The sequence below is a fragment of the Halichoeres trimaculatus genome, unplaced genomic scaffold (assembly GCF_033239565.1).
Source record: "Halichoeres trimaculatus isolate MK-OKI-2021-1 unplaced genomic scaffold, fHalTri1.1 fHalTri1_scaffold_10, whole genome shotgun sequence".
Lineage (NCBI taxonomy): Eukaryota > Metazoa > Chordata > Actinopteri > Labriformes > Labridae > Halichoeres > Halichoeres trimaculatus.
In genome coordinates, this window is record NW_027437187.1 from 31,979,563 (window position 1) to 32,002,778 (window position 23,216).

Consider the following 23,216-nt stretch of genomic DNA (forward strand, 5'->3'; position numbering starts at 1 on the left):
TGATCTGTTTTCTACATTTCTTTGTTGCTAGGAGGATACCAGGATAAGGAGGGTATCTGTGCCATTGATTTTATTTTTAACACAGCAATTTGTGCACACAGCTATTCTGATATTCAAGTGTTTAGTTAAATTGAGTATCTCAGTGTTTGGAGGTAGTCTGTCTGTAGTGTTTTTTTCCACAGTAGCTTTAACTTTTGTTGAAAAGTCACTTATTCTCTTCACCTTGATACCAAAAAAGTTGGGATGCTGTATAGTGTTGATTTAAAAAAAAAGAATGTAATGATTTTAAAATCATTTTAAGTCTGTTTTTAATTGAAAATAGCCCAAAGACATATTATCAAATATGAAAAACGAATGCATCATAAATGTGACTCCAGCAACACATTTCAAACAGTTGGTTCATGGTAACCATCATGGGTCATCAGCATAGACTGTAAAAAAAAATGGACGTCCTCTTGCTCGGCTTGAAGTGAGGTCTCCACAAAAACTGCTCCCCCTGGTGGCTGGTTGCAGTATAGGTTAAAAATATGTCTTTCCAGCCATTCCAGATGGGCTGTGGTCAGAGTTTTAAAAAATTAATACACCTCGTAGAAATGTTTCTCACGTCTGATTGTTGTGGTGATTTGAAGATATTATTTGGCTGCCTTGTATTCAAGTCCTCTTTTTTATGAAAAGTTTTGTTTTCATTAGTTTTATGTGGTTAAAAACGAGGCTTTATGTAACATTTAATGATGATTGACAGCTGCCGTTCTCGTGTATTTTTTTGGGGGATTGTAAAATATGTCGGGAAGGAGAGTCAAGAAGTGATTAGACTTACTGGAGTTGAAAAGTGAAACGTCCCATTTTTTTAGATGCTCCTTAGTTCAGGATCTTCTTTGTTGCATTTTCCATTTTATTCATGCTCCAAACATCTTAGTGAGTGACAAGTCAGGGGTACAGATTTGAGGCTGTGTGGGATTTGGGGTTGAGACGGGGACAGGTTTCTTGTGTTAGGGCCACAGAGAGCCACTCCTTCATTAATCAGAGTAAGAATATACAATCAGAAGCCTGAACATTCCTTTAGACTGAGGCTTGATAACAAATTTCAAACTACGCCCTGAGGATTAATCATAAACACCTTCCCTGTGATTCACTGATGATCTGAACATTTCTGTTCATGAAAGTGCTACCTGTGTTAGTTTTGTTTATGTAGGTGGAGATGATTGAGGAGTCAGTCTAAGCTGTTTTAACCTTAACATGTGTTTCTTTTGACATTTCTGAAATCATGTAACTCTGTGTGCTTCAACTCAAGTAAAGTTAAATGGTTGGAAATGAAAAAGATCTGACATGACTTCCCAGTAAATAGAGGTTGATGTGCTCTTATATGTTTTTATGACGGGGAAAAGTCCACAGCAGCCATAAAGCCGAGCAGATAAGCAGAGGACAGAGACAGAGGAGTATCAGTGCCCACAGGAGAGACGGAGACATGGAGGGGATTTATCCACACTCCACTGTGAGGATGTGTCTCAGCCTTTTATTCCTGATTCTGCTTCAAACATCTGCTTCGGTCAGCCAGCGTAAGTACTGAATCCTGTTTTATGTAACTGAAGGTGTCACTGTGCTCGAGAATGGCGTGCTGGTTTGTTCATGTCCTCAAATGAAGTCCAGGTATTTTGAAAAGACCTGAAAGGAAAGAGGACAGAAAGTCATGAAACAGATTGTATGTTGAGATCAAAGATGGGATATGTGGAGATGGTAATCTTAAATAGACAAAGGGAGCAGTTTCTTTGATTATTTCTGTTATATTAGACCAGCTCAACAGCTCTGAACATTCTCCCAGCCGTAGCTTAGCTTGCTTGACCTTCGCTCACAGGTGTTTAGTCAGGTATATGAGATTTATATTTAATGGAGACATTTCTGAGGAAAGAAAAACACCCATTTCCCAGTAATTTCCCCATTTTCTTGGTATTCACAAACCCACTAAATGTGAATTCAGTCAACCCAGTCCTTTGTTTGTGCTTCAGCTCTGAAAACACAGTCCGAAAGAGAATCTGCTCAACTTGTGACATCACAAGTTGAGTGATCGTAATAATACCTGCCCCCTCAGTCAAAATCTCCAGTCTCACCTTTGGGGTTCCTCTCATGGATTTACTCGAATAAACAGGAACCTCCAGAATGTGGGTATCCTTTTTTACATGTAGGTGGATGTTCCATTTTTTCTATGGGTTTTTTTTTTCTTTTTGTTTTTTTTTTTTGTTTTGTTTTTTTTAGTCAAACTTAGGCCCAATGTTCCCACAGATCCCACATTTCTAAGATTGTATTTATTTATTTATTTATTTATTTATTTATTTATTTATGTTCACACAGTTCCCACATTTCCAAGAGTTTTATTTATTTATTTATTTATTTATTTATTTATTTATTTATTTATTTAGTTTCAAATCAGGCCTTATCTTCCCACAGTTGCCAAATTTCTATGATTTTTTTTTTCAATGTTAGGCCTTATGTTCCCATTGTTTGAACATTTTTACTTTTTTTTTTTTTTTCCAAAATGCATGCTGAACCCTTGTTTTGTTAGACTTAATGAAAAACCCTTGAAAACAAGGGTTCAGTATGAATACGCCCTGCCTCAGCCAAAACCCTTCTTAGTCAGCCTGTTTTATTGTTTCTTGTAATGATTGTGTTTGTGATGATTGCTGCTGATGATCTTAAAAAAAAATCGAATTTATTCTCTCCTTTACTGTAAGGTGCTCCCCAAAACTCTTGTGGGAGGATTGAATTTACTTTAACAGGAAACGTGGGAACACAAAACTTAATTTTGAAAATGTCCTGTAGGACAATGTGGGAACATTGGGCTGTGGGAACTTAACCCCTTGATGCCTGTTGTAGCAAATTTGTGACATACCCTGTCAGGTCTTGATGCAGCTGAAATGACCTTTGTATCTCATTATAACCTATTGATTCGTGATCTACCAATACCAAAGGTTGCATCAGATCCACTATATCACAATAAATTAGTTAGTGGGTGACTTCATATATATATATATATATATATATATATATATATATATATATATATATATATATATATATATATATATATATATATATATATATATAGTTATAGTTATAACCAATGTGTGTACTTTACTCAAATTTTTAATCTCCACTCAATTTAACATCTGTGAGAATGCAAAAACACATAAAAACGATCTATTTTAATTATTGTTAATTAATTCAAGCAGTAAGGAATAAAAGCTGAACCCCTTATTTACTTTATTTGCATGACGTTACCTGCAGTCATTCAAACGTAATAACCAACTAGGGATGGGTACCGAATTGGGCACTGACCAAAGTCAGTCAAAAGTACCGGGTACGGATTCATGTAAAATCAAAAGGTACCATGTTTAGGTACCTAAATGTATCCTTGTGACTGTGAGGGAGTGGAGGAATAGGAGATTTTCCATGCTGGACATGAACACAGCATTGCAAGGTTATATATTGAAGAATAAATACGTTACATTGGAAAAAACATTCTTTTTTAATTGATATTTTTTCCACGACAAAAAATAAATTGGTACTGTTGAGTACCAATACTAATTGCAAGGTACCGCGCATTGGTATCGTTTCAAATGTGAAAGTTACCCATCCCTGTACCCAACACTTTCTTATAACTCACAAGGTAGATAACACATGATTTAGGTCTTTGCATACATTCAGATCTACAGAGTCAATCTCTAAATCTGTCCCCATGATGCAAAATTCACTTCTGACCCTCCAAGAGTAGAAGAAGCTCATCTGGATTTGAAGAGACGCACACCAAAAACTGACCATCTGGGACCGCCTCTGGTACTTCATCTGTCCGTATTGACACAGCAATACATCAGTTTATCTCATCAGATATTCTCCTCTGACCTCACTCTCAGGGTGGAGAGCTCACCTGTTATCTCATCCCGGCCCTGTGCCAAGGGGTCAAACTCTACCTGATCACAGGTGGCCTTAGCTTGGCCTGTGATCTGTGATATAAAGTTGTTACTTTAATCAGTCGTGTTTGATGGATTGACTCTATGCAGCGTGGACACAGTCTCTGGTTTCTGATGAGATATTTTGAGGCCCAAGAATATTCCGACCAAGATACAAAATCTCTTCTACAAAAGAACCTGGCCAAGACAGCGGCATAGCAGCTTCACATAGCACAGTTAATCCTTAATCCTCCATTTGAAGTCTTTCAAACTTATAAAATAATCCTGTTTTATGGGACCCTGTAGCTCAGACCAGGATGAGGGGACAAAAACATCACGAGGAGTATCAAACAGGTTACAGCTGATGACGGCTTTAGGAGTCATTTCAGAGCATGGATCATGTCATATAGTCTTATGAAGATTTACTCTGTTTTTCTGTGTGAGGAAGACAAACCTACTTTTCAAACAAGACACAGTGACATGAGCGAAATCCTCAAACAGAAACTATTCCCAATGCATTATGGGAAACTGAGTCAAACATTTGCAGTGAAGCTAAGGTAGTGTGTGGAGATTGACATATTAAAGTGCCAGCTCAACCTGACTTTGACGGTACCAGATCTTAGATCTGATTCGATAAAAAAGAACGCAGTCTCTTCAACTCTGACGCTTCTCTCCACAGTGTGCTCTGGACCTACTGACGAAACATTTGAGGAAAACAATGCAGTTGGTTTAGTGATTGCTACTTTAACTATCCAAGACGGTGTGACCCTCTCTTTCCCAAGAAACCCTCCACCACCTGACGGATTTATACTGGAGGGAAACCAGCTGAAAGCCAACAAAATCTTTGACCGTGAAGTAACTGGAAATTAGACCTAACCTGAATTTAGTCATATACATACTTCTGATCAGGAACCTGATTTCTGAGCTTTGTTGTTGTGTGTTTGTTTTTCAGAATGGGGATCCAGAATATACTTCACTAAAGATTATCTGCACCAGCTCTGACGGTGCTGAGGTAAAGCCATCTGTATAAATTCAAATGTTAATATGAGATCAGTGAAGTGCTTTGGTCATGAGATAAACAGTGAAGTGAGGTGGACAGAATAAGGGGATGGATAATTATTTATTGTGTTTCTTTTTTTCCAGACTAACTTTGATATCTTCATAAGATGTTTGAATGTAAATGATAACGCCCCAAAATTCCCCTCGACAACCTTCAATAGAAATCTCCCTGAGGTGAGAGAGTCTCCTTTAAAATAACTTACTGATGATTGTCACTGCAGGTTTTTTTTATGTTTGTTGCGCATATCAGGTGATTGATACTGTTATGTATTTGTTTTGTCTCTTTTGTTTTGTTTTTCAGATGTCTCCTATTGGCTCCAAACTGGGCCCATTTGAGGCAACAGATTTAGACGGCACGCGGCCTAGCTACACACTGACAACCACTCATGTAAGACCTCACATTCATCATTTCTTCAGATCCATTGGTTCAGAAACAAGCGATGACAGAGATGTCGCAGTGGTTGCTCCCACGCTGTGGAACAGTTCGCCTCTGTATATCAGGGGTCTGTTTCAAAAAGCGGTTCTGAGTCTGTTTCTGAACGCTGAAGTGATCTACTTTGAGATAGAAAACTCAGAGTTTTCGGTTTCAGAACAGCGAATTTGAGTGAGTTTAATCAACTCAGAGTAGTTTCACCTGGAGTTAAGCGTGTGCAGCCCAACCATAAAAAGCCAACATCAACGGAGCCTAGATTCAATGATACACCATGGCAAAAGAGAGGAGAAAGGACGTGTTTTTCACCCCAATTCAACTAGAAGTTTTATCACACTCGTATGAAGAGTCCAAGCATGTTTTCAGAAAAAAAAAAAAAGAGAGCAATACAGCGGCAGCTGCAAAAGAGGGAGAGACAGCACGGGAGAACATTGCTGCTTGGGTCAATGTGTAAGTTTAAATGTAGTCCTGCAATCTCAATAACATAACGTGGACAATCTGAATAAAATAAATTAAACTTATTAATATGTGCATAGTAATTAGTTTAATTTGTTTAATTTAGATGCAATCCTGTGGGGCTGTAGCACACTTGGCAGCAGCTAAGAAAGAAATATAAAAACCTTGTTCAAGTAGGTAAAACCTTAGCATAATCTCATGGGGGGAACCTCATTTTTAACATGCTTCACATTGTGGAGTAAATTTTAAGAGGCTGTTTGACTGTGCATTGGTTTTATCCCAAAAATGATGCTGCTTTCACACTCATAAATGGTTTTCTCATCAATATCACGTTCTGTTAAATAACTCAGCCCAATTTAAATAACACACTTCTACTCAACCAACAGAAAGAAAGGGAAAACCACAAAGACTGGTAAAAGCAGATTAAGTTGTGAATGTAAATGTTTGACTGAGGCGTGAAACGGAACAGCTCAATAAGGTACTGTCTGAAATTGTGAGTACATCTATGTGCGGTCTGATGATCAGCTCCTGACTTTTCTGCGCAGTAATGCTACACCTTCATCCAAGGGACGGGATGGTTAACAAAAGGATGTCAGTGAAAAAGGTCCGTAACACTTACTGTGCCTGATGAACTACTGACTCTGATTTTTTAAATGTTTTTTTTAATGACAGACAGCTAAACAAATCTGCGTCAAAACTCGCTGCTAACTGAATAAATGAGGAAATGAAATGGCGTGTGGCTCTGAAAGAGGGCGGAGACAGAGAATAACTCCAAGTTCACTGAGAAAAACCTGCTCCCAACCAGGTTAGATCCAGAGACTCAGTTTCCAGAGTAAGAGACACAGAGTTTTAGCTACACCTCTTTGTGAAACAGGCTTGAGTTAACCCTCTTTCTCAGGTTTCATTAACCTCCCTCCCTGAAACCGAAAACCCAGAGTTTCCCCTATTTCAGAGTTAACAGACTCAGAGTTTTCATTAAACCTGCTTTGTGAAAAGGACCCTTAGGGGGCTTTCTGTTTGCGCTGAATTAATCATCTTTCTAGGAAAACTTCCTGTTCAAAGTCTGATCTTATCCTTTTTGACTTCTGCAGCCTGCATTCACACTGGAGAGTTCTACTAGCCCCAACCTCATTGTTCAAGCACTTCTTGATTACGACAAAGTCAAAAATATTGAGCTGGTGCTGCAGGCTGTGGTGAGTACTGAACAATGCTGGTTCAAAGCACTGATTGACTCTTCCTGTTTGGTAACATCTCTCTAAAAGCCAGGTATCATGTTGGGACAAAAATGAAGTTCTATTAATGGAGCAAACCATGCTATTCAAAGTGTTTTACCAAGAAAAAGAGGAAAACATGTGGCACACTGTGCAAATCACTGTTTTCATTAGCTGGAGTTGAAAATGTGCTCAAACTCCAGCTTGGAGGAACTGGATCATGCACATACATTATATTCCCAAAAGTATTCGCTCACCTGCCTTGACTCATATAAACTTAAGTGCCATCCCATTCTTAACCCATAGGGTTCAATATGATGTTGGTCCACCTTTTGCAGCTATTACAGCTTCAGCTCTTCTGGGGAGGCTGTCCAAAAGGTTGAGGAGTGTGGTAATAGGAAATTTTGACCATTCTTCCAAAAGCGCATTGGTGAGGTCACACACTGATGTTGGCCGAGAAGGCCTGGCTCTCAGTCTCCGCTCTAAATAATCCCAAAGGTGTTCTGTCGGGGTTCAGGTCAGGACTCTGTGCAGGCTAGTCAAGTTCATCCACACCAGACTCTGTCATCCATGTCTTTATAGACCTTGCTTTGTGCACTGGTGGAAGAGGAAGGGGCCCGCTCCAAACTGTTCCCACAAGGTTGGGAGCATGGAATTGTCCAAAAAGTTTTGGTATCCTGAAGCATTCAAAGTTCCTTTCTCTGGAGCTAAGGGGCCAAGCCCAGTTCCTGAGACACAACCCCACACCATAATTCCTCCTCCACCAAATTTCACACTTGGTACGATGCAGTCCGAAATGTACAGTTCTCCTGGCAACCTCCAAACCCGGACTCGTCCATCAGATTGCCAGATGGAAAAGGGAGATTCATCACTCCAGACAACGCATCACCACTGCATCCGATGCTTTGCATTGCACTTGGTGATGTATGGCTTGGATGCAGCTGCTCGGCCATGGAAATCCATCCCAGGAAACGTTCTGCGTACTGTACTTGGGCTAATCTGAAGGCCACATGAAGTTTGGAGCTCTGTAGCAATTGACTGTGTAAGTCAAGTTGGCGACCTCTTTGCACTGTGCACCTCAGCATCCGCTGACTCCTCTCTGTCAGTTTACAAGGCCTACCACTTCATAGCTGAGTTGCTGTTGTTCCCAAACTCTTCCATTTTCTTAAAATAGAGCTGACAGTTGACTGTGGAATATTTAGGATCCTATGACAGTTCTACGCTGGAATTCACTGAGCCCGTGAGAGCGGCCCATTCTGTCACGAATGTTTGAAAAAACATTCTGCATGCTTAGGTGCTTGATTTTATTCACCTGTGGCCAGGCCAAGTCATTAGGACACCTGATTCTGATCATTTGGGGTGGGTGAGCGAATGCTTTTGGTAATAAAGTGTATCAGAGTCTGGAGTCTCTGCCAGGCACTACAATAACCATGTTGTGATTTTGAAGGATTCAGGGTTGATTCCTGGTGATCCTGTATTTACTGCTACCGCCACCATCAGTATCAACATTGTGGACGTGGACAACAGACCGCCGTGGTTTGAACCATGCACCAAGCACGAAATCAATGGCGCTCTGGTCTGCCAGAGCCAAGGCTACACCGGCAAGGTCGTCCTAAACGAGCAAGAGGTGACTCTTTCACTGACACTTTGTTTCTCAGAAATGTGAAATGAAAAGTTTTGATTCTAGATAAACTACAATAGCATCATCCAGAATTTTAAAACAAAAAGTAGCCACAAAAAAGTGAGCCTGAGCCTCTAGACTTTTATTTTGAGCTTTTTTTCTGATGCCAGTTGTCTGTAATCAAGATGTAATGGTAACCTGAGTGTGCCCTTCTCTGCAGGACGGTGTGTTAACTCTACAACCAGGACCGATCCACGCCTACGATGGGGACCTTGGAATAGACGAAGAAATAAAGTATTCTTTCTTGGGCGGTAAGCAACATCTCTTGAAGAACTGCAACAGGGTTCGTTTTTCTCTCTGCTGATCATCAGCTTTTCAAAGCGGCTTGATCTGTTTGATTTTTAGGTGATGCTGATGGTTTGTTCGCTATCTCTGAAACTACGGGAGGCATCACCATGACAAGGCCCGCTGATGTGTTAGGGACGATCACTCTGACTGTGCTGGTAAAGACTGAATATGTACTCCAGATTTCAGAGTCTTCAACTTCACATACTCTTCGTTGCTGCCAAGTATTAGGGGCCGTTTACACAACAACGGTTTTAGGGTAAAACGCAAAAGTAGCCGATCTAAAACGCTAAATCCAAAGTGGAATTTTTCTGAAACGTTGCTGACACCATCACAGTGTAAACACTAAGCCAGCATTTTCAGTCCAGTCCAGTTGTTACTACCTTCATGGACTACTGTGTTGTGCTTGTGCTACTCAATCTGCTGAATCTGCTGATTGTCTTTATACAAAATGAGCATCTGTTGCTCCACTTCTGCACTTAGTATTTACCAAAGCCCCAGATGATCGGCTCAACTCTACTCAGGTGAAGATCTCCCAAAACCAGCTACTGTACATGACAGTTATAGCACCACCAACAGGCCTGGCATGCTTACTACAGCGTTTTCAGTCCCCAAGGGTTTCCATGTGAACACAGATTTTTTTTCACTGCATTTTATCGTTTTTGGATGTAATGTTGTCGTGTAAACGAGACCTGAGGCTGTTATTGATTTGTGTCTACACTTTTTGTTTCATTTGAGTCCAAGTTGCAACCTAAAAAAATGTTTCTGGGACAGTTTTTCAGCTTGAAACTTTCATCCCATTCTCTTCCAGGCAGCTCAAAAGATCAACACTTTCCAGTTTTCCACTGCCGCCGTCAGCATTGCCGTACAGGTGAAGAGTCTCCACCCTCCTGAATTTCAGAAGACTCAGTATGATGCCGTGATCACTTCAGTAGGGTCCCAAGCAGTGGACTCCACCGGCGAGCCCTTGCAAATCCTCGCAACAGATGATGACTACAGTGCGACTGGGGTAAAATACTGATTTCAGACTGTGTGCACCTCTGAGTTCACTGGTCAGCCAGGGCTTTCAGTAAGCCATTGCACAGTAATCGAGCCCATTGGTTTAACAGGACTTCTCACAAGCTGCTTTTGTACTGGCACAGGAAATCAACCACAAATGTTCCATTTTAACTTTTCATCTCTGTCTCTACAGGGTTTTAATCCCCACATTACTTACTCAATCCCCGGAAGCGAAGCTTTCTCCATTATTAACGGATATTTATTCATGACTCAAGAGCTCCCAGAAGGCGCATTGTCTCTGACGGTGAGTTTGAGAAACTCATAGTGATTTCTTACTTCTCATTAATAGTAGAACAGCATCCAAAATATACAGGTGCACAGGCTGTTGATTGTAGTCTTACACCATTGTAGCAAAACTAGACTCCAACCATTGTCTTCAAACCATCTAACCCTTCAGGTGACATGGATTTGCATGGAAACATTTGTTGTTTGAAAAAGAGCAACAAAGAATCAAACACGAGAAGAATAGTATTTAAGTGTTTCAATGAGGGGAGACATGTTTGCAAGTGCAAAATTATATATTCTACAAGCTTTAGCAAGCAAAATGTACCTTTAAGTCTAAAAAATGACTTCCATAATATAATCACCCTCATCTCTTGATTAAGTTCTTACTAATCTAGAAATTAGCGAAGAGAGTTAGTTAAAACTAACTAAATGTGACTTTTGGACCTAAATTATTCATTAGCTATCTTTTTTTTTCATTGCTAACCTTCGCTTCAATGGTTGCTCTTTCTTCCTTGTCCCTTTTTCTATTTTATTTTACTTCTCTTTTTAGTTCTCTTAGCATTCGGAGCCTGTTCCTTTTTTTATGGCTCATTTGATGGCCATGAACACCAAGCTGTTTTTCTGCACTTTTTGTGTACCCATTTGTGTCCGGGAATCCAGTGTGTAATCATGGTCACATTGTTTACACAGAAGATCCTTTGTTAGCAGCCAGTAGCATGTATGTGCTAACTGGTGCTAGGCCAGATGTTACCAACAAGCTGAGGAGAAGGAGGCGAAAGATGTGCTGGTGCTGCAGTGCAAGCTAAGAACAGATGACAATGTCCTGTCCTTCCATCCAGCTAAACTCTAAGTTGGGAGAGTAAGAGGTGCTAACCTGGCACCCAAAGGTACAAGATCAGAGTATGGCCACATGCTATGCAGACATGGCTAAAGGAGCTAAGGTGATGTCAGTGATGGTTTTCAACACCTGGAGCTGTTCAGTTTGCTCCTCAGAGCATCAGGAGGGTAGAGCCACCGGGCCTTTTCATTGTTGACCAAACCATACAATTCTTTACCAATCAAGAGGAGCTGACTTGACAGAGGGTTCACAGGTAGCTTTTCGAGACACCACCAAGTCAGTTTTGGTGACTCCAACTGCCATCTTGCTCAGCTTCTGAGGGGCATGTTTAGAGACTTGTTTCCTTTAGGTTTCCAAAAGCCTTGCAGGACTTTTGGAACCAAATTGATGACCACCTCTCAAGGGCTTAGTGTTTCTGATGCCCTTCTTGGCATACTCTTCTGCTTGGTTGAGGGTCTTTGGATGCTTGTAGGATGGAGGCAAGGCACCTGGTGAGTTGAGCACCTAAAACTGGACCTCCCTCACTTTTTTGTGTTACTTGTGCTGTTTCTACTGCTCCCTTGAACTGTACTTCAGGTTTTCAGCTCTTCAAAATAAAAACCATCTATTATTAGAACATAACTTGTAAGAAACATCAGTCCAAAAGGCACCTTCAAAGTAAAGCCAACAACAATTAAAATTTTCGGGGTCTTTTACAGTCTCACTACAAAACTTAGCTATGAAGCACTCAACTTTATCCTCTCTCTTTCAGGTGGTGGCGACTGACACATCTAACGACGAATCGGCTACGGCTCCGCTGTCAGTGGAGGTGACATCAGGTAGAGTTTCTTCATACTGTACTCTGTACTACTTCAATCAAAGATTCTTCTTGCTCTTGCCGCAAAGCTTTCTACTAACCCATCAAATTTTCTTCTTGCATTAACCAACCAGATGAATCAGGGTGTGAATGAAGCAACATGATTTGTGCCACAGTTATCAAAAAGCTCAGTCCCGTGGTTGGTCTGACCTGATTTTGATGATAAACTGTTACACAGGAAACTTTTCCAAGTTGCCAAGACTTTCTTTAACCACTGTTAGGCAAAAGTTGGTATGAGTTCAGACAGATCTGAAAAGTTAAGGCCATGATTCTCCAACAATTATGTTTTTTTCAAACTCAGTAAAGTTATTTGAGCGCTTTCTTCTGACTTTACTCATGTTTGGTGTCAAAATTCCCTTAAGCAAAGCTACCCTTACTTCCATTCCAGGTTTTTATAATCACAGTTTGGCTAATGGGCTGTGTTCCCACTTAGGCTAATGAGAATAGATGCATGTTGAGGTGTTGTCACTGAAGCTTACTCCAGGACTTCATAGTCTGGGACTAACTAAAACAAATGTAAGCTTTGCTCATGCAAGCTATTTAAATGACCCAGCTTTACTAGTCTGACTTTGACCTACTCCTGGCTTAATATAAACCTTGTTTGTGAAACCAGGCCATAGTGACCCAAAGTGGAACAGCTTGTAAAAAGATTCGCACTTACCTTGGAGTTGTACAGTCCCACATGCGTGGCTGTAAACCGACAAATCAAATAAAAATCGAGACCAAGGGGAACACGCAATGTTCCCTGTGTCTTTTAAAATCCGTCCAAGTTCCTCATTCATCAGTTGCTTGTTTGCACTGATTTTACATTAACTATGAGTGATGACGTTTTACAAGTTGGGGACATTTATACATTTCCTCTTGTCAACCTGGACTTCTGACAGTTCATAATGTACAATCGTGAGTGGTATCAAAGGAGCACAAGGTTTTTGAAGTATGTATTTTTGGCCTCTCTAACAACAAGACCACAACCAAAGTTATATCTTCCCTTCCATTCTTGCTAGATGCTTTGCACAGTTTTTGGAGCTGCTTACTTGTAATAATGGTGCGGCCTTGAAGTGGTGTAAGTTTACATACCCACTACTGCTTAAAAGCATGAAGCTGATGTGGTGCTCATACATTAACAAATTTCCTTCTGCAGTCTTTTACTCATATACAGTGGTGGCCAAAATTATAAGAACACCTGACTGACCTGAAAGTATTGACCTTTTTTTGCCTCCAAAAGTGTGATCATGACACATGGAGATGTTTGCTCTGAGTACAACAAATATCAGATGAAGAGAGTCCCACTGTTACTTAGTTTGTCCACCTTTTACAACAGTTGCACCAGTACATATCGCTGGCATAGTGTAAACATATTGTATTTCCCATGCCTTCTGCAACTCAAGACAAAGACTTTCCTTTAATATTCAATGGATCTGTCCACTTTATTTTACGACACGTCCAAACTTGCTGGTTGAGGTCCAGGCTTGAGGGGGCCAGTCCACCAAATGACCTAAATCTCCCAATACTCTGAGGTATATGGAGCATCATGACATAAAGATGAATTTGTAGATATTTCCCATAGACTGTAAAAAAAAAAAAAAAAAAAAAATAGATGTCCGCTTGCTCGTCTCGAAGTGAGGTCTCCAAAAAAACTGCTCCCCCTGGTGGCTGGCTGCAGTATAGGTTAAAAAATCCAGCTTTCCAGCCATTCCAGATGGGCTGTGGTCAAACTTTAAAAAATTGATACTCCTCATAGAAATGTTTATCACATCCGATTGTTGTGGTGATTTGAAGATATCATTTGGCTGTCTTATATTCAGGTCCTCTTGTTTCTGAAAAGTTTCGTTTTCATTAGTTATACAAGGATAAAAACAAGGTTTTGCTTAACGTTTAACAATGATTGACAGATGTCGAGCTGGTGTATTTCTTTCCGTGATTGTAAAATATGTCCGGAGGTAGAGTCAAGAAGTGATTAGAAAAAATATATATATTATTTTTGTCACCTGGCTCCACTCAGAATCTCCCAGAATCCCTCACAGTCTCTTCTGCCCAGACTCTGGCTGCAAACTGCTGCAATGGTGGCGCCTGTGGAGGGGGTGTTTTGGCTTCAAAACAGTACAATGATAAATGGCGGAGCCACGCTGTCCACTCTATATACAGTCTATGATATTTCCCTTGTTTGATGAGTGCTTCAAAGGTCAATTGAAGAAAAACAACTGAAACTTCCTTAATACCCCAAGTGTTCCAATAAGTTTGGCCATCACTGTGTATGAAAATATTTCTCCACATGCTTTAATAAATTAAGCTGAAATTCATAAACAAACACACAAAGTCTACACAGGAGTCATGCTTGTGCAAATTTCTTGAAGAACAGTTTGTCTGGTTTGGAGCACCTCCAGCCTCCGACAGAAAAAATGAAGAAGTGTGCTCTCCTCCCAGGTACAACCACAAGTCCACCTCTGACTACTACAGGCAGTGAAACCACAGGTCTCACAGAAGAACCCACCACTGGAGTCACTGTGCCCACCTCCAGCCCCAGTATGACCACTGATGATAGTGTCTCAACTGCCATCCCCACCACAGATGGAGGCAGCACCATCTCCACTATGCCTACCTCTGATCCCAGTGTCTCATCTGCCATCCCCACCACAGATGGAGACACCACCATTACCACTATGCCCACCTCTGACCCCAGTGTCTCATCTGCCGTTCCCACCACAGATGGAGACACCACCATCTCCACTATGCCCACCTCTGATCCCAGTGTTTCAACTGCCATCCCCACCACAGATGGAGACATCACCCTCTCCACTATGCCCACCTCTGATCCCAGTATGACCACTGAGGGAGCCAGCACAGCCCAACCTCCCCCAGGTAGCATGAGATACTATGTGACATATTTTTCCGTTGAGGGCAGTGAGGCAAAGATACAAACATCAACGCGTTGATGGGGACATCTGTGGTGGGAGATAAAAGCAGGTTAAAAACAGTGAAGTCAGCTCAGGACTCACCTACTTTAATGTTTAATCATTTACATACAGAGCTAACAAAGCTAGCATAGAGCTTATCATGGAACACTTTGACGGTAGCCGAGTCTGAAAACCAGCAATGATTAAATGATTATTTGCTCCAAATTAATGCTAAGCTTCGATTTTCTTGCTAATATCTCAGGTTTTAGTTCTGATCTGGTTGTGGGTTAAATTTCCTCAAATTTGCTTTGCTTTTCCATTTTAGATTACAAACTGGCAAACCTGAATGAGTCTGTGCTTAAAGATCAACTGCTAGCTACTTGATTTGACTAAATTATGCTTTTACGCTCACTATTTTGTCCAGTTAGCTGGACAGTCTAAGTGTCAACTATTTTATTTTTATCTGTGATTATGATTTCCTCAAGTGTAATCTCCCTTTTTTGTTTCTAGCCCTCAACTAGCAAGCTTTGATGTTGGTCAGCGCAAAATTGTTAGCTTCATGCTTGTCAGTGACCGCTAATCATAAGTTTTAAAATAAAGTCACTTCATGAAATCTGTAGGAGACCATGAATAATGATGTTACTGGCTAACATTTGTCTTAGCAGCTAATCGGACTGGTTAGCTTAACTGTATTATGTTACTTAGGTCTCTGTTTGGGTTATTTTAAAGCCTTATTTTTTTATCACTGTTAATATTTTCAAAGTGTATTATCAACTAGAATATTTGTCTCTAATATTGTCAAGTTTTAGCTTAAAGTTATGTCAACATTAATCTGTTAGCTAAAGTTAGCACTAGCTAGCTATGACTGTTAGCTCCAAATGAGTTCTTTGAATTGGCTCAGCTTAATTTTTAGACTTTCAGGGTGTTGTCTTTTGTTCAACTTTTTAAATTCAATATTTGATGAATGCAAAACATTTTGGAAGGCAGTTAAATAGCCAATCAAATCTAGCTTAAAAATAGTTTTTTTTTTGGCTATTTTGTAGAAGCTGTTCTTTCTTGAAAGCTAAAAATCTGGTTTCAGTGTTGGCTGCTCTTTGTTGACACATCTCTCTTCCCACAGTGTCTAGCGGCTACGGGCCAGGAGACATGGCAGCTCTCGGAGCGACCCTGGGCGTCCTTTTGTTAATATGTATCATCGCCATCACGGTTCTTGCTCTCAAGGTTCAGAGGGGGAAATCCGACTGGAAGAAGATCTACGAAACCAGCATGTTCCGCAGCACGGTAGGTTCAATATTCGGAAAGAGGAAACTAACAAGAAGAACAGGCTCATCCCTGTCTCTGACCTTTGATTACTGTTTCTATCACTTTACTGTCTCAACACATATTTAAATGTTTATAGCAGTAGGCCAACATTTCCTTGTACGGCTGTAAACAAGTAGAGAGACTTTGAAACCAGTGGACCTGTTTTTTTTTGTGGACAGTTATCTGTCAATCTAGCACGCTGCTACCATCTGTGCCTTGAGTTATCAGAATGGCATTTTTACACCATTTTTATGATTTGACTCACTGGCAAAGTACTTTGTTGACTTGTGGATGTTGTCCTTGTCAGACATCCCAGCAGCATCCTGTTCATCTTAACCTATTATCAGGGGGTCCTTTAAAAAATTATAATATTCAATGATTCCATTTTTCTGTGGAAGGAAATTCACGATACTTGAGTAGAAAATTGATCCAAAAAATTTAGATTATTCAAAGTAAAATACATAACCTCCTAAATAAGGCCTCATAGGAAAATCACTTCTTTTGGCAAGGTTTGTTCATTTCTTTTCAAACCTGTTTTTTTTTTTTTTTTTTTTTTGTGATTGTTTTTTAAATAAGTGCAAAAAAAAAAAAGTTCATATATCACTGTGACAGGAGCAGAAAGTACAAAAAGCAAGTTCAAACATCTGTTAACATGTTAAGTAAGTAAAAACAAGAACTACATCTATAACATTTGAAAACCAAATTTGATTGTAAAAAATGACATGCACAGTCATTGTTACAATAACGGTCAAAGGCAAATAATCAACTAGTTTCCCTTAAAATCCAACGAGTGTTTCTGCGACTGTGATCCTGAAAGCACCTCACCAATAAATGTGTTTCAGACACATCAGATTAGCAAATATTTAGCTGTCAGATTCTTTACTGATGTGAATGATTTAAGTTTTGTATGTGTATGTGTAGGGTTGGGTACTGAATTAGGTACTTTAATTGGCGCCAACCAAATTTCTTCTGTAGTATCGATTCACTTAAAATCAAACGGCACCATGTTTTGGTACCTGAACGCATCCTCGTGACTGTGGGGGAGAGGAAGAGGAGGTCATTTACCGTGCCGGACATCAACACAGCTTTGCAAGTTTACAAACTGAAAAATAAATATGTCCGTTTGAAAAACTTTGAGATTTTATTAGAGAAAAATTTGACATCCATAAATTACGGCAGAAATGCACACAGAAGTACCAAAAACTTGGCATCGTTGAGTACTGATACCGATTGCCAGGTACCAGGCATCAGTATCATACCATTTCAAATGTGAAATGTGCTCCCCCCTCCCATTAGTGAAGCTATGGTGGCCTTCAAGGACAAACAGCACCCAAGTGTGTGGTCAGTATCTCTATATGTTCAGTTTTTGCCATCTAACTTGTCTGTTAATCCAGGTTATTTTGCACACAACAACTGCTCTTTTCTTCTTAGTCTTTTGAGTGTCAGTTTTGGATCCCATATACTCTACTGTACATTTAAATAATTAAGAGAAGCCGTATAACAAAACCAAGTGCAAAAATCCTAAAAGTTTATACTCAGCGCTTAGGAATGGGTTATTTTGAAATGATGTAATGTAAACACAGCCAACAAGATTTTTCAAAACTGACATGAATCAGGCGAGATAGTTGTCTTAAGGGCAAACTATGAGAACAAAAGTTCATTTAAAGTAACACAATAAAAAAAAATAACTCGAAACATTCTACAACTTTGTCTCCCCCTGAATTTGTTGTTCCACAGCTGGGTCAAGGTTCAGGCGACCCCAAAGACGGCATGCAGTTCGTCAACGACGCCTTCATGAACGATGAAGATGGAGATGACCCTGGCTCGGCTGGTCTCGCTGGGGAGAAAATGAAGAGCCCCAGGGACTTCATGCTTGAAGAGGCTATTCAGAAGGCTAACGCGTCACTTTCTCTAGGCCAGGGAGATGACGCCAGCCTGGCAGACTCTGACAAGACCGACGACAAAGATGTGAAACCAATCCTGACCAAAGAGCGACGCATGGGTGATGATGGGTACAAGTCTGTGTGGTTTAAAGAGGACATCGACCCCAACGCCAAGGAGGAGGTGGTGATCATCCCAGACAGCAGAGAGGAGGAGGACAGCGAGGGGGAAGAAGGGGAAGCAGAGGATGACAGCGAGGAGGAAGAGGAAGACCAGGAATCCAGCAGCAAAGAGAAAAACAACTCGGGGTTGTTCAAAGCCCCTAAGGTCGCCTTTAATGGCACAGATCTGGATAGTGGACTCGGGGTGAAAATGGGGGATCCAGCAGAGGACTCAGACAGCAGTGAGATGTTTTCTAATGATCTGTGAGAGTACACTGCGATAAAATTTTATAATGATTTATCAGAAGTCCCGTAAAACACACCTGGGACTGAACACGCCTCTTTAAAGATAAGAGGAAGTCAGAATGAGTCTGAAGTTTTCTGTAAACACACTCCTGTGTTCCAAGGTTAGAGTTTAAGTAAAGATAATTATTTTCAGCTTTTTATTTTGTGTAAATATTTAGATTATCACATGTGTTGTGATGTAAAGAGATTATAGACAGAGTTGTATTTTTATGTATAACAAGAGGTTAAAGCCACCGAGATTATTGCTTGCGAATAAAGAAATAAAGTCCCAAACCAGTGTTTTCATGGGCCCTTTGGGGCTGTTAAAAGAAATGCAGCGCTTCTATAAAAAAATCAAATGGAGTTATATGACTGATTTAAGCAAAGGATTTGCACAATAAACATTATTTACATCTAAGTTTCAACAGTTTAAAGATGGGATGTTTTTTTTTTTAAGCCTTTGTACTTTTCCTGGTGTTTTAAAAAAATCTTTACTTCAGCTGCTGTCTTCATAGCTTTGATTTTGCTGCTGTCTCTTTAAGCACTGCCTGCACCATAAACCCCCTTCTCTCTGATTGGCCAGACCTCTGGAGGCCAGACTGATTCATGGATTTCTAAAAAATATGAATATGTACAGGTTTGAAAATCTTCACGTTAAGCATGAACAACAAGCATGGTTACTTTATATCCATGTTTTAAATATCAGAAGGAAGAATACCCCCTCTTTAATTGGTATTTAGCTGATTCCTGAAGTTAGTGAAAAATATCATTAGCTTGGAAGTGTTTAAACATTAGTGTGAATTAGTACCAATAACAGCAATATTTCAAGATATTTAAAGATATTCTTACTCAGATATAACAGTAAAGTAGCTCTGTACTAATTTCTTTCTTTAGCTAGAAAAGATGAAGGCCTGGTCAGTTAAAGGCCAAAAGTGTAACATATTTTATGACCAACTAGATTTAGGAAACTTAATCCTAATCCACATTGTTTCTTCCACTTCTGAAAATCTTTGACCAGCTATTGGCCATTGTGTACAAAAACAAAGCCGAAGCATTAGCATTCAGGTGGGTTGACGAACCAGAAATGAACAGAGCGAAACTTAAGGAACATCAACACTTGTTACCGTCAGAGCTCATATAAACCCTCCCTGCTGATACAGACGACTGTAAAATGTTATGATGGAAACAATCTTTGAACTGTCTTAAATTACACGAGTCATCAGAAGTGTTGGTGAGAGGCTTCACTGTATAAGGAAGTTGGAGTAAATATGTGGTTTTACATTGAGACAATAAAGATTGTGTGTTTTTAATAACAATAAGAAGACATTTTTTGGTTTATAGTATGTTTATGACATGTTTTTAAAGATTTGTTATGGTTATTGTGATACTTTCTATGGTCCCTTTGAAACCTCTGTGGCAGCTTGGTAAGCTCTACATATCTCAAGTTGGTTTTTTTTTGAAAACCCCTTTTCTTAGCTACTGTCTCTTTAAGGCCTCCCTAGAATTCCGGAAGCCACCATAAAAGACATGTTTTGCTTTTTCAAAGTAACTCATTTGGCCTTTCAGGGCTATTCAAGGCAACAACTAGTGATGCCATAGTTTGAGCAAACCTCGTTGAAATCTCGCTGAATTCTCACTTGACTCTCTGAACAAGCTGTTTAAAGCAGTTGAAGTCTCATCCTGGAATTAGTCTACCATACTTTTACCTTACAAATCCAAACTTTGTCCAGGTTAAGTTTGGAGATTCAACAATTTAACTTAATATTTTTTTCAAAACATTAAAAAAGCAGATTAACCTTATATTTTTATTGATTTGTGAGAAAATTTGGGGGATTTCGGAACAAGAAGACAACAGAAAAGAATTAAAGGTCAGTCAGAATATTTTTTTTAAAAAAAAATATATATTTTCTTATATAAACATTTTTTAGATTTTTTCCTTTTTCACAGAATTCTGTATATAGTCTGTCTGCTTTTGACCCTAAGATAATGAGAAAAAAAAGAGATGTTTCTCAGCCTAATCTTATAATTTACAGAGAATTCAGACTTATTTTTTTGTATTAAAAAAAATTAATAATTATAAATAAATAAATAAATAAATAAATGGCAGATGTCTGATATTCACGATTTAAAAAATGGCAAAATCAGTGAAAGAATTAACACAGAATTTAGACTTATGTTTTGTTTAAAAAATAAAATAAAAAAATAAAAAAATAAAGGCAGATGTCTGACCTTTTAGTTTAAAAAAGTGCAATATTTTAGTGAAATAATTAACACGGAATTTAAACTTGTGTTTTGTTTGAAAAAAAAAATATAATAAAAATAAATTTAAAAAAACTGGCAGATGTCTGACTTTTTAGATTTACAAAAGTGCAAAATTAGTGAAATTATTTACACAGAATTTAAACTTGTGTTTTTTTTGTTGAAAATAATAAAATAAAATAAAAAATGGCAGATGTCTGACTTTTTAGATTAAAAAATGTTTAAAATTAGTGAAATAATTTTAAGTTGCTTTTATCTTCTAAAAGTCATCATCATTTAAACGACACTACAAAACATAAACTAATCAGATAGTGACACCAACAGGCTAAAGCAGGTATTGAACCAACATTAAAAACAGGACTCTGTCAGAGTTTGACATTTGATTTTACTTAAATAAAAAAATCAAAATCAAATTTGTACAACAGAAATCATCTCAGTTAAAAATATTACACCTGTTTGTACAACGACACCATTTTATAAAACCCTTACATTCAAAAGACACAACAGCTGGACAGAGAGATGCTCACAGAGTTTACGTTTTTAAAATGAAAACCTGATAAACCACAAAAACTAACCGGGGAAAAGAGAGTCAGAACACACACACACAACTACGAATGTTTGAATGAGGCAACATGGCATCAACAACTGGCAACAATACTGCAAATTTATAACAGTTAAATCTTGAAGAAGCAAAACTTATAGGAGAAAAAATACTTGGCAACAAAAGAGCTTCAACAGTGAGACGGATTCATCAAAACTCTGAATCATTTTTTCAATGACCTAAAAAAACGACTATCTATAATTACTCATTCCTCTGTTTTATGAGTAATTATCAATAGCTTTACATTTTCTTGCTTTAAAGGAGTTTCCATTTTGATGATTGTTTGTGGCTGGAATGTAAAATTTATCACATGTTTATAGAAAAAGAGAATTTGACCAGAGTTAAATTGTAAATGCTGGTGTGACAGCCCACAGACTGACTGTAGCTACTCTCATATCCTTTGAGACAAAAGACAAACATGATCAGAAAGAAACAAACAGGCGTTTTAAAAACTACATAGCTGCACTTTAGACTAATTCAGTGTCAAACTCAAGTAACCTGATGGAGAATATGAACAGTCTTACCGACGTTGAGATGTTAGGAATTCAATAGATGGTCTAAAGTATACCAGTACATTTCTTTTTGAGTTAAAACAGCACATTTTGATGCACAATTGCACAATTTGAAAGCAAAATATTATACTTCAGGGGAAAAAGTGGGTAAAAGTGTGAGTTAATTATCTGGGCTTGCTAGCATTTCTTCTTGTCATCTGACTAGTTTAGCTTAGTTGGCTAGGCTAATTAGGAAGCTAAAATCAAAGAGAATCTGAAACAAACAGCTTGTGTTCAAAGTATATGCTTGTTAATAGAAAATAAAGATCTGAAAAAGAAACCTTCATAGTTGAAATTACTGTGTCGTACAGAACAGCTTTAGCTTGGTTAGCCCAAAGCTAGGAGAGAAGCTAACTTAAAACAGTTGGGGAAAAAAGCAAATAACCCATGTTTTCTGTCTTAACTTAGCAACTAAGAGTTCAGATTGAAGAAAAAATGAAGCTAAGAGAGTTGACTACTAGGTGAATACAAGTCTTAGCTGTTTCTTAGCTTTAGCGAGCTAACACACACGAAAAAAAAAAAAGTTGTGGTGAATTTTGTGGTTTATCATTCTATCAAATGTTGCACAGAAACTACAGTACTCTGAAGACATTCAAACTGAATAGAAGATCATATAACCTGCGAAAGAACATGTTACATTAATAAGACTGTAAGGCGTATTACAATACAGAGAATGAAGTTTTTACATTTCCCTGAAGACACTAATGTAAATAATGAGGTTTAAAGATGATTTTCTGCATCTAACACTGTAAAAATGGTTAAATTTGATTCATTTTCTAAACTATATGCTTATAGTCTCTGTGTTACAACGTTCCAATCTGGATACTTTGTGGTTTTGAATCATTCAGTGATGCCACTCCCATAACAACCAGAATTGAGAATTGCTATCTTGAATATGTTATTTGAATGACATGAAAATTATCTTGGAATTACTGGAATATTTTTAACTAACAATTAGAAATCGAATCTGTTTCTCTGAATTCACAACTCTCTCATTAGGTCGCTTACGGAAGCAAACCGTTGAAATCCAGAGTTGTTCTGGTTCATGTTTGAGATCTTTAACGCTCCAGTCAGGAATGTTTACCTGGGCATGAAACAGTCTAACATCAACAATGAAACTTTGTATGTTCTGATGGACAAAATTAAGATTATTTGCTGAAAGATTGGCATTCATATTGAAACATGTGAGCCCAATAACAGCACAGCAAAAGAAATGGCTAAAAAAAAAAGCAGATTTATTT

At 38.8% G+C, this 23,216-nt stretch overlaps 1 protein-coding gene across 1 annotated transcript; it reads left to right on the top strand.

The window, feature by feature from the left end:
- The first annotated feature begins 1,070 nt into the window (after positions 1 to 1,070).
- LOC141796635 (cadherin-related family member 5-like) lies at positions 1,071 to 18,821 on the top strand. Its single transcript, XM_074677863.1, has 15 exons — positions 1,071 to 1,556; positions 4,621 to 4,796; positions 4,894 to 4,953; positions 5,085 to 5,174; positions 5,302 to 5,388; positions 6,978 to 7,079; positions 8,545 to 8,724; positions 8,939 to 9,029; positions 9,124 to 9,221; positions 9,875 to 10,072; positions 10,256 to 10,366; positions 11,937 to 12,003; positions 14,466 to 14,900; positions 16,056 to 16,216; positions 17,975 to 18,821. The coding sequence occupies exons 1-15, from the start codon at positions 1,466 to 1,468 to the stop codon at positions 18,545 to 18,547; spliced, it is 2,520 nt and encodes an 839-aa protein (XP_074533964.1). The 5' UTR covers positions 1,071 to 1,465; the 3' UTR covers positions 18,548 to 18,821.
- The last annotated feature ends 4,395 nt before the right edge of the window (positions 18,822 to 23,216 follow it).

Bases quoted from the DNA above. Each gene is read 5' to 3' on its own strand.
- LOC141796635 (XM_074677863.1), top strand. From the start codon at position 1,466: ATGGAGGGGATTTATCCACACTCCACTGTGAGGATGTGTCTCAGCCTT. The intron at 9,222-9,874 runs GTAAAGACTGAA...ATTCTCTTCCAG, and splicing joins CGATCACTCTGACTGTGCTG to GCAGCTCAAAAGATCAACAC. The intron at 10,367-11,936 runs GTGAGTTTGAGA...TCTCTCTTTCAG, and splicing joins AAGGCGCATTGTCTCTGACG to GTGGTGGCGACTGACACATC.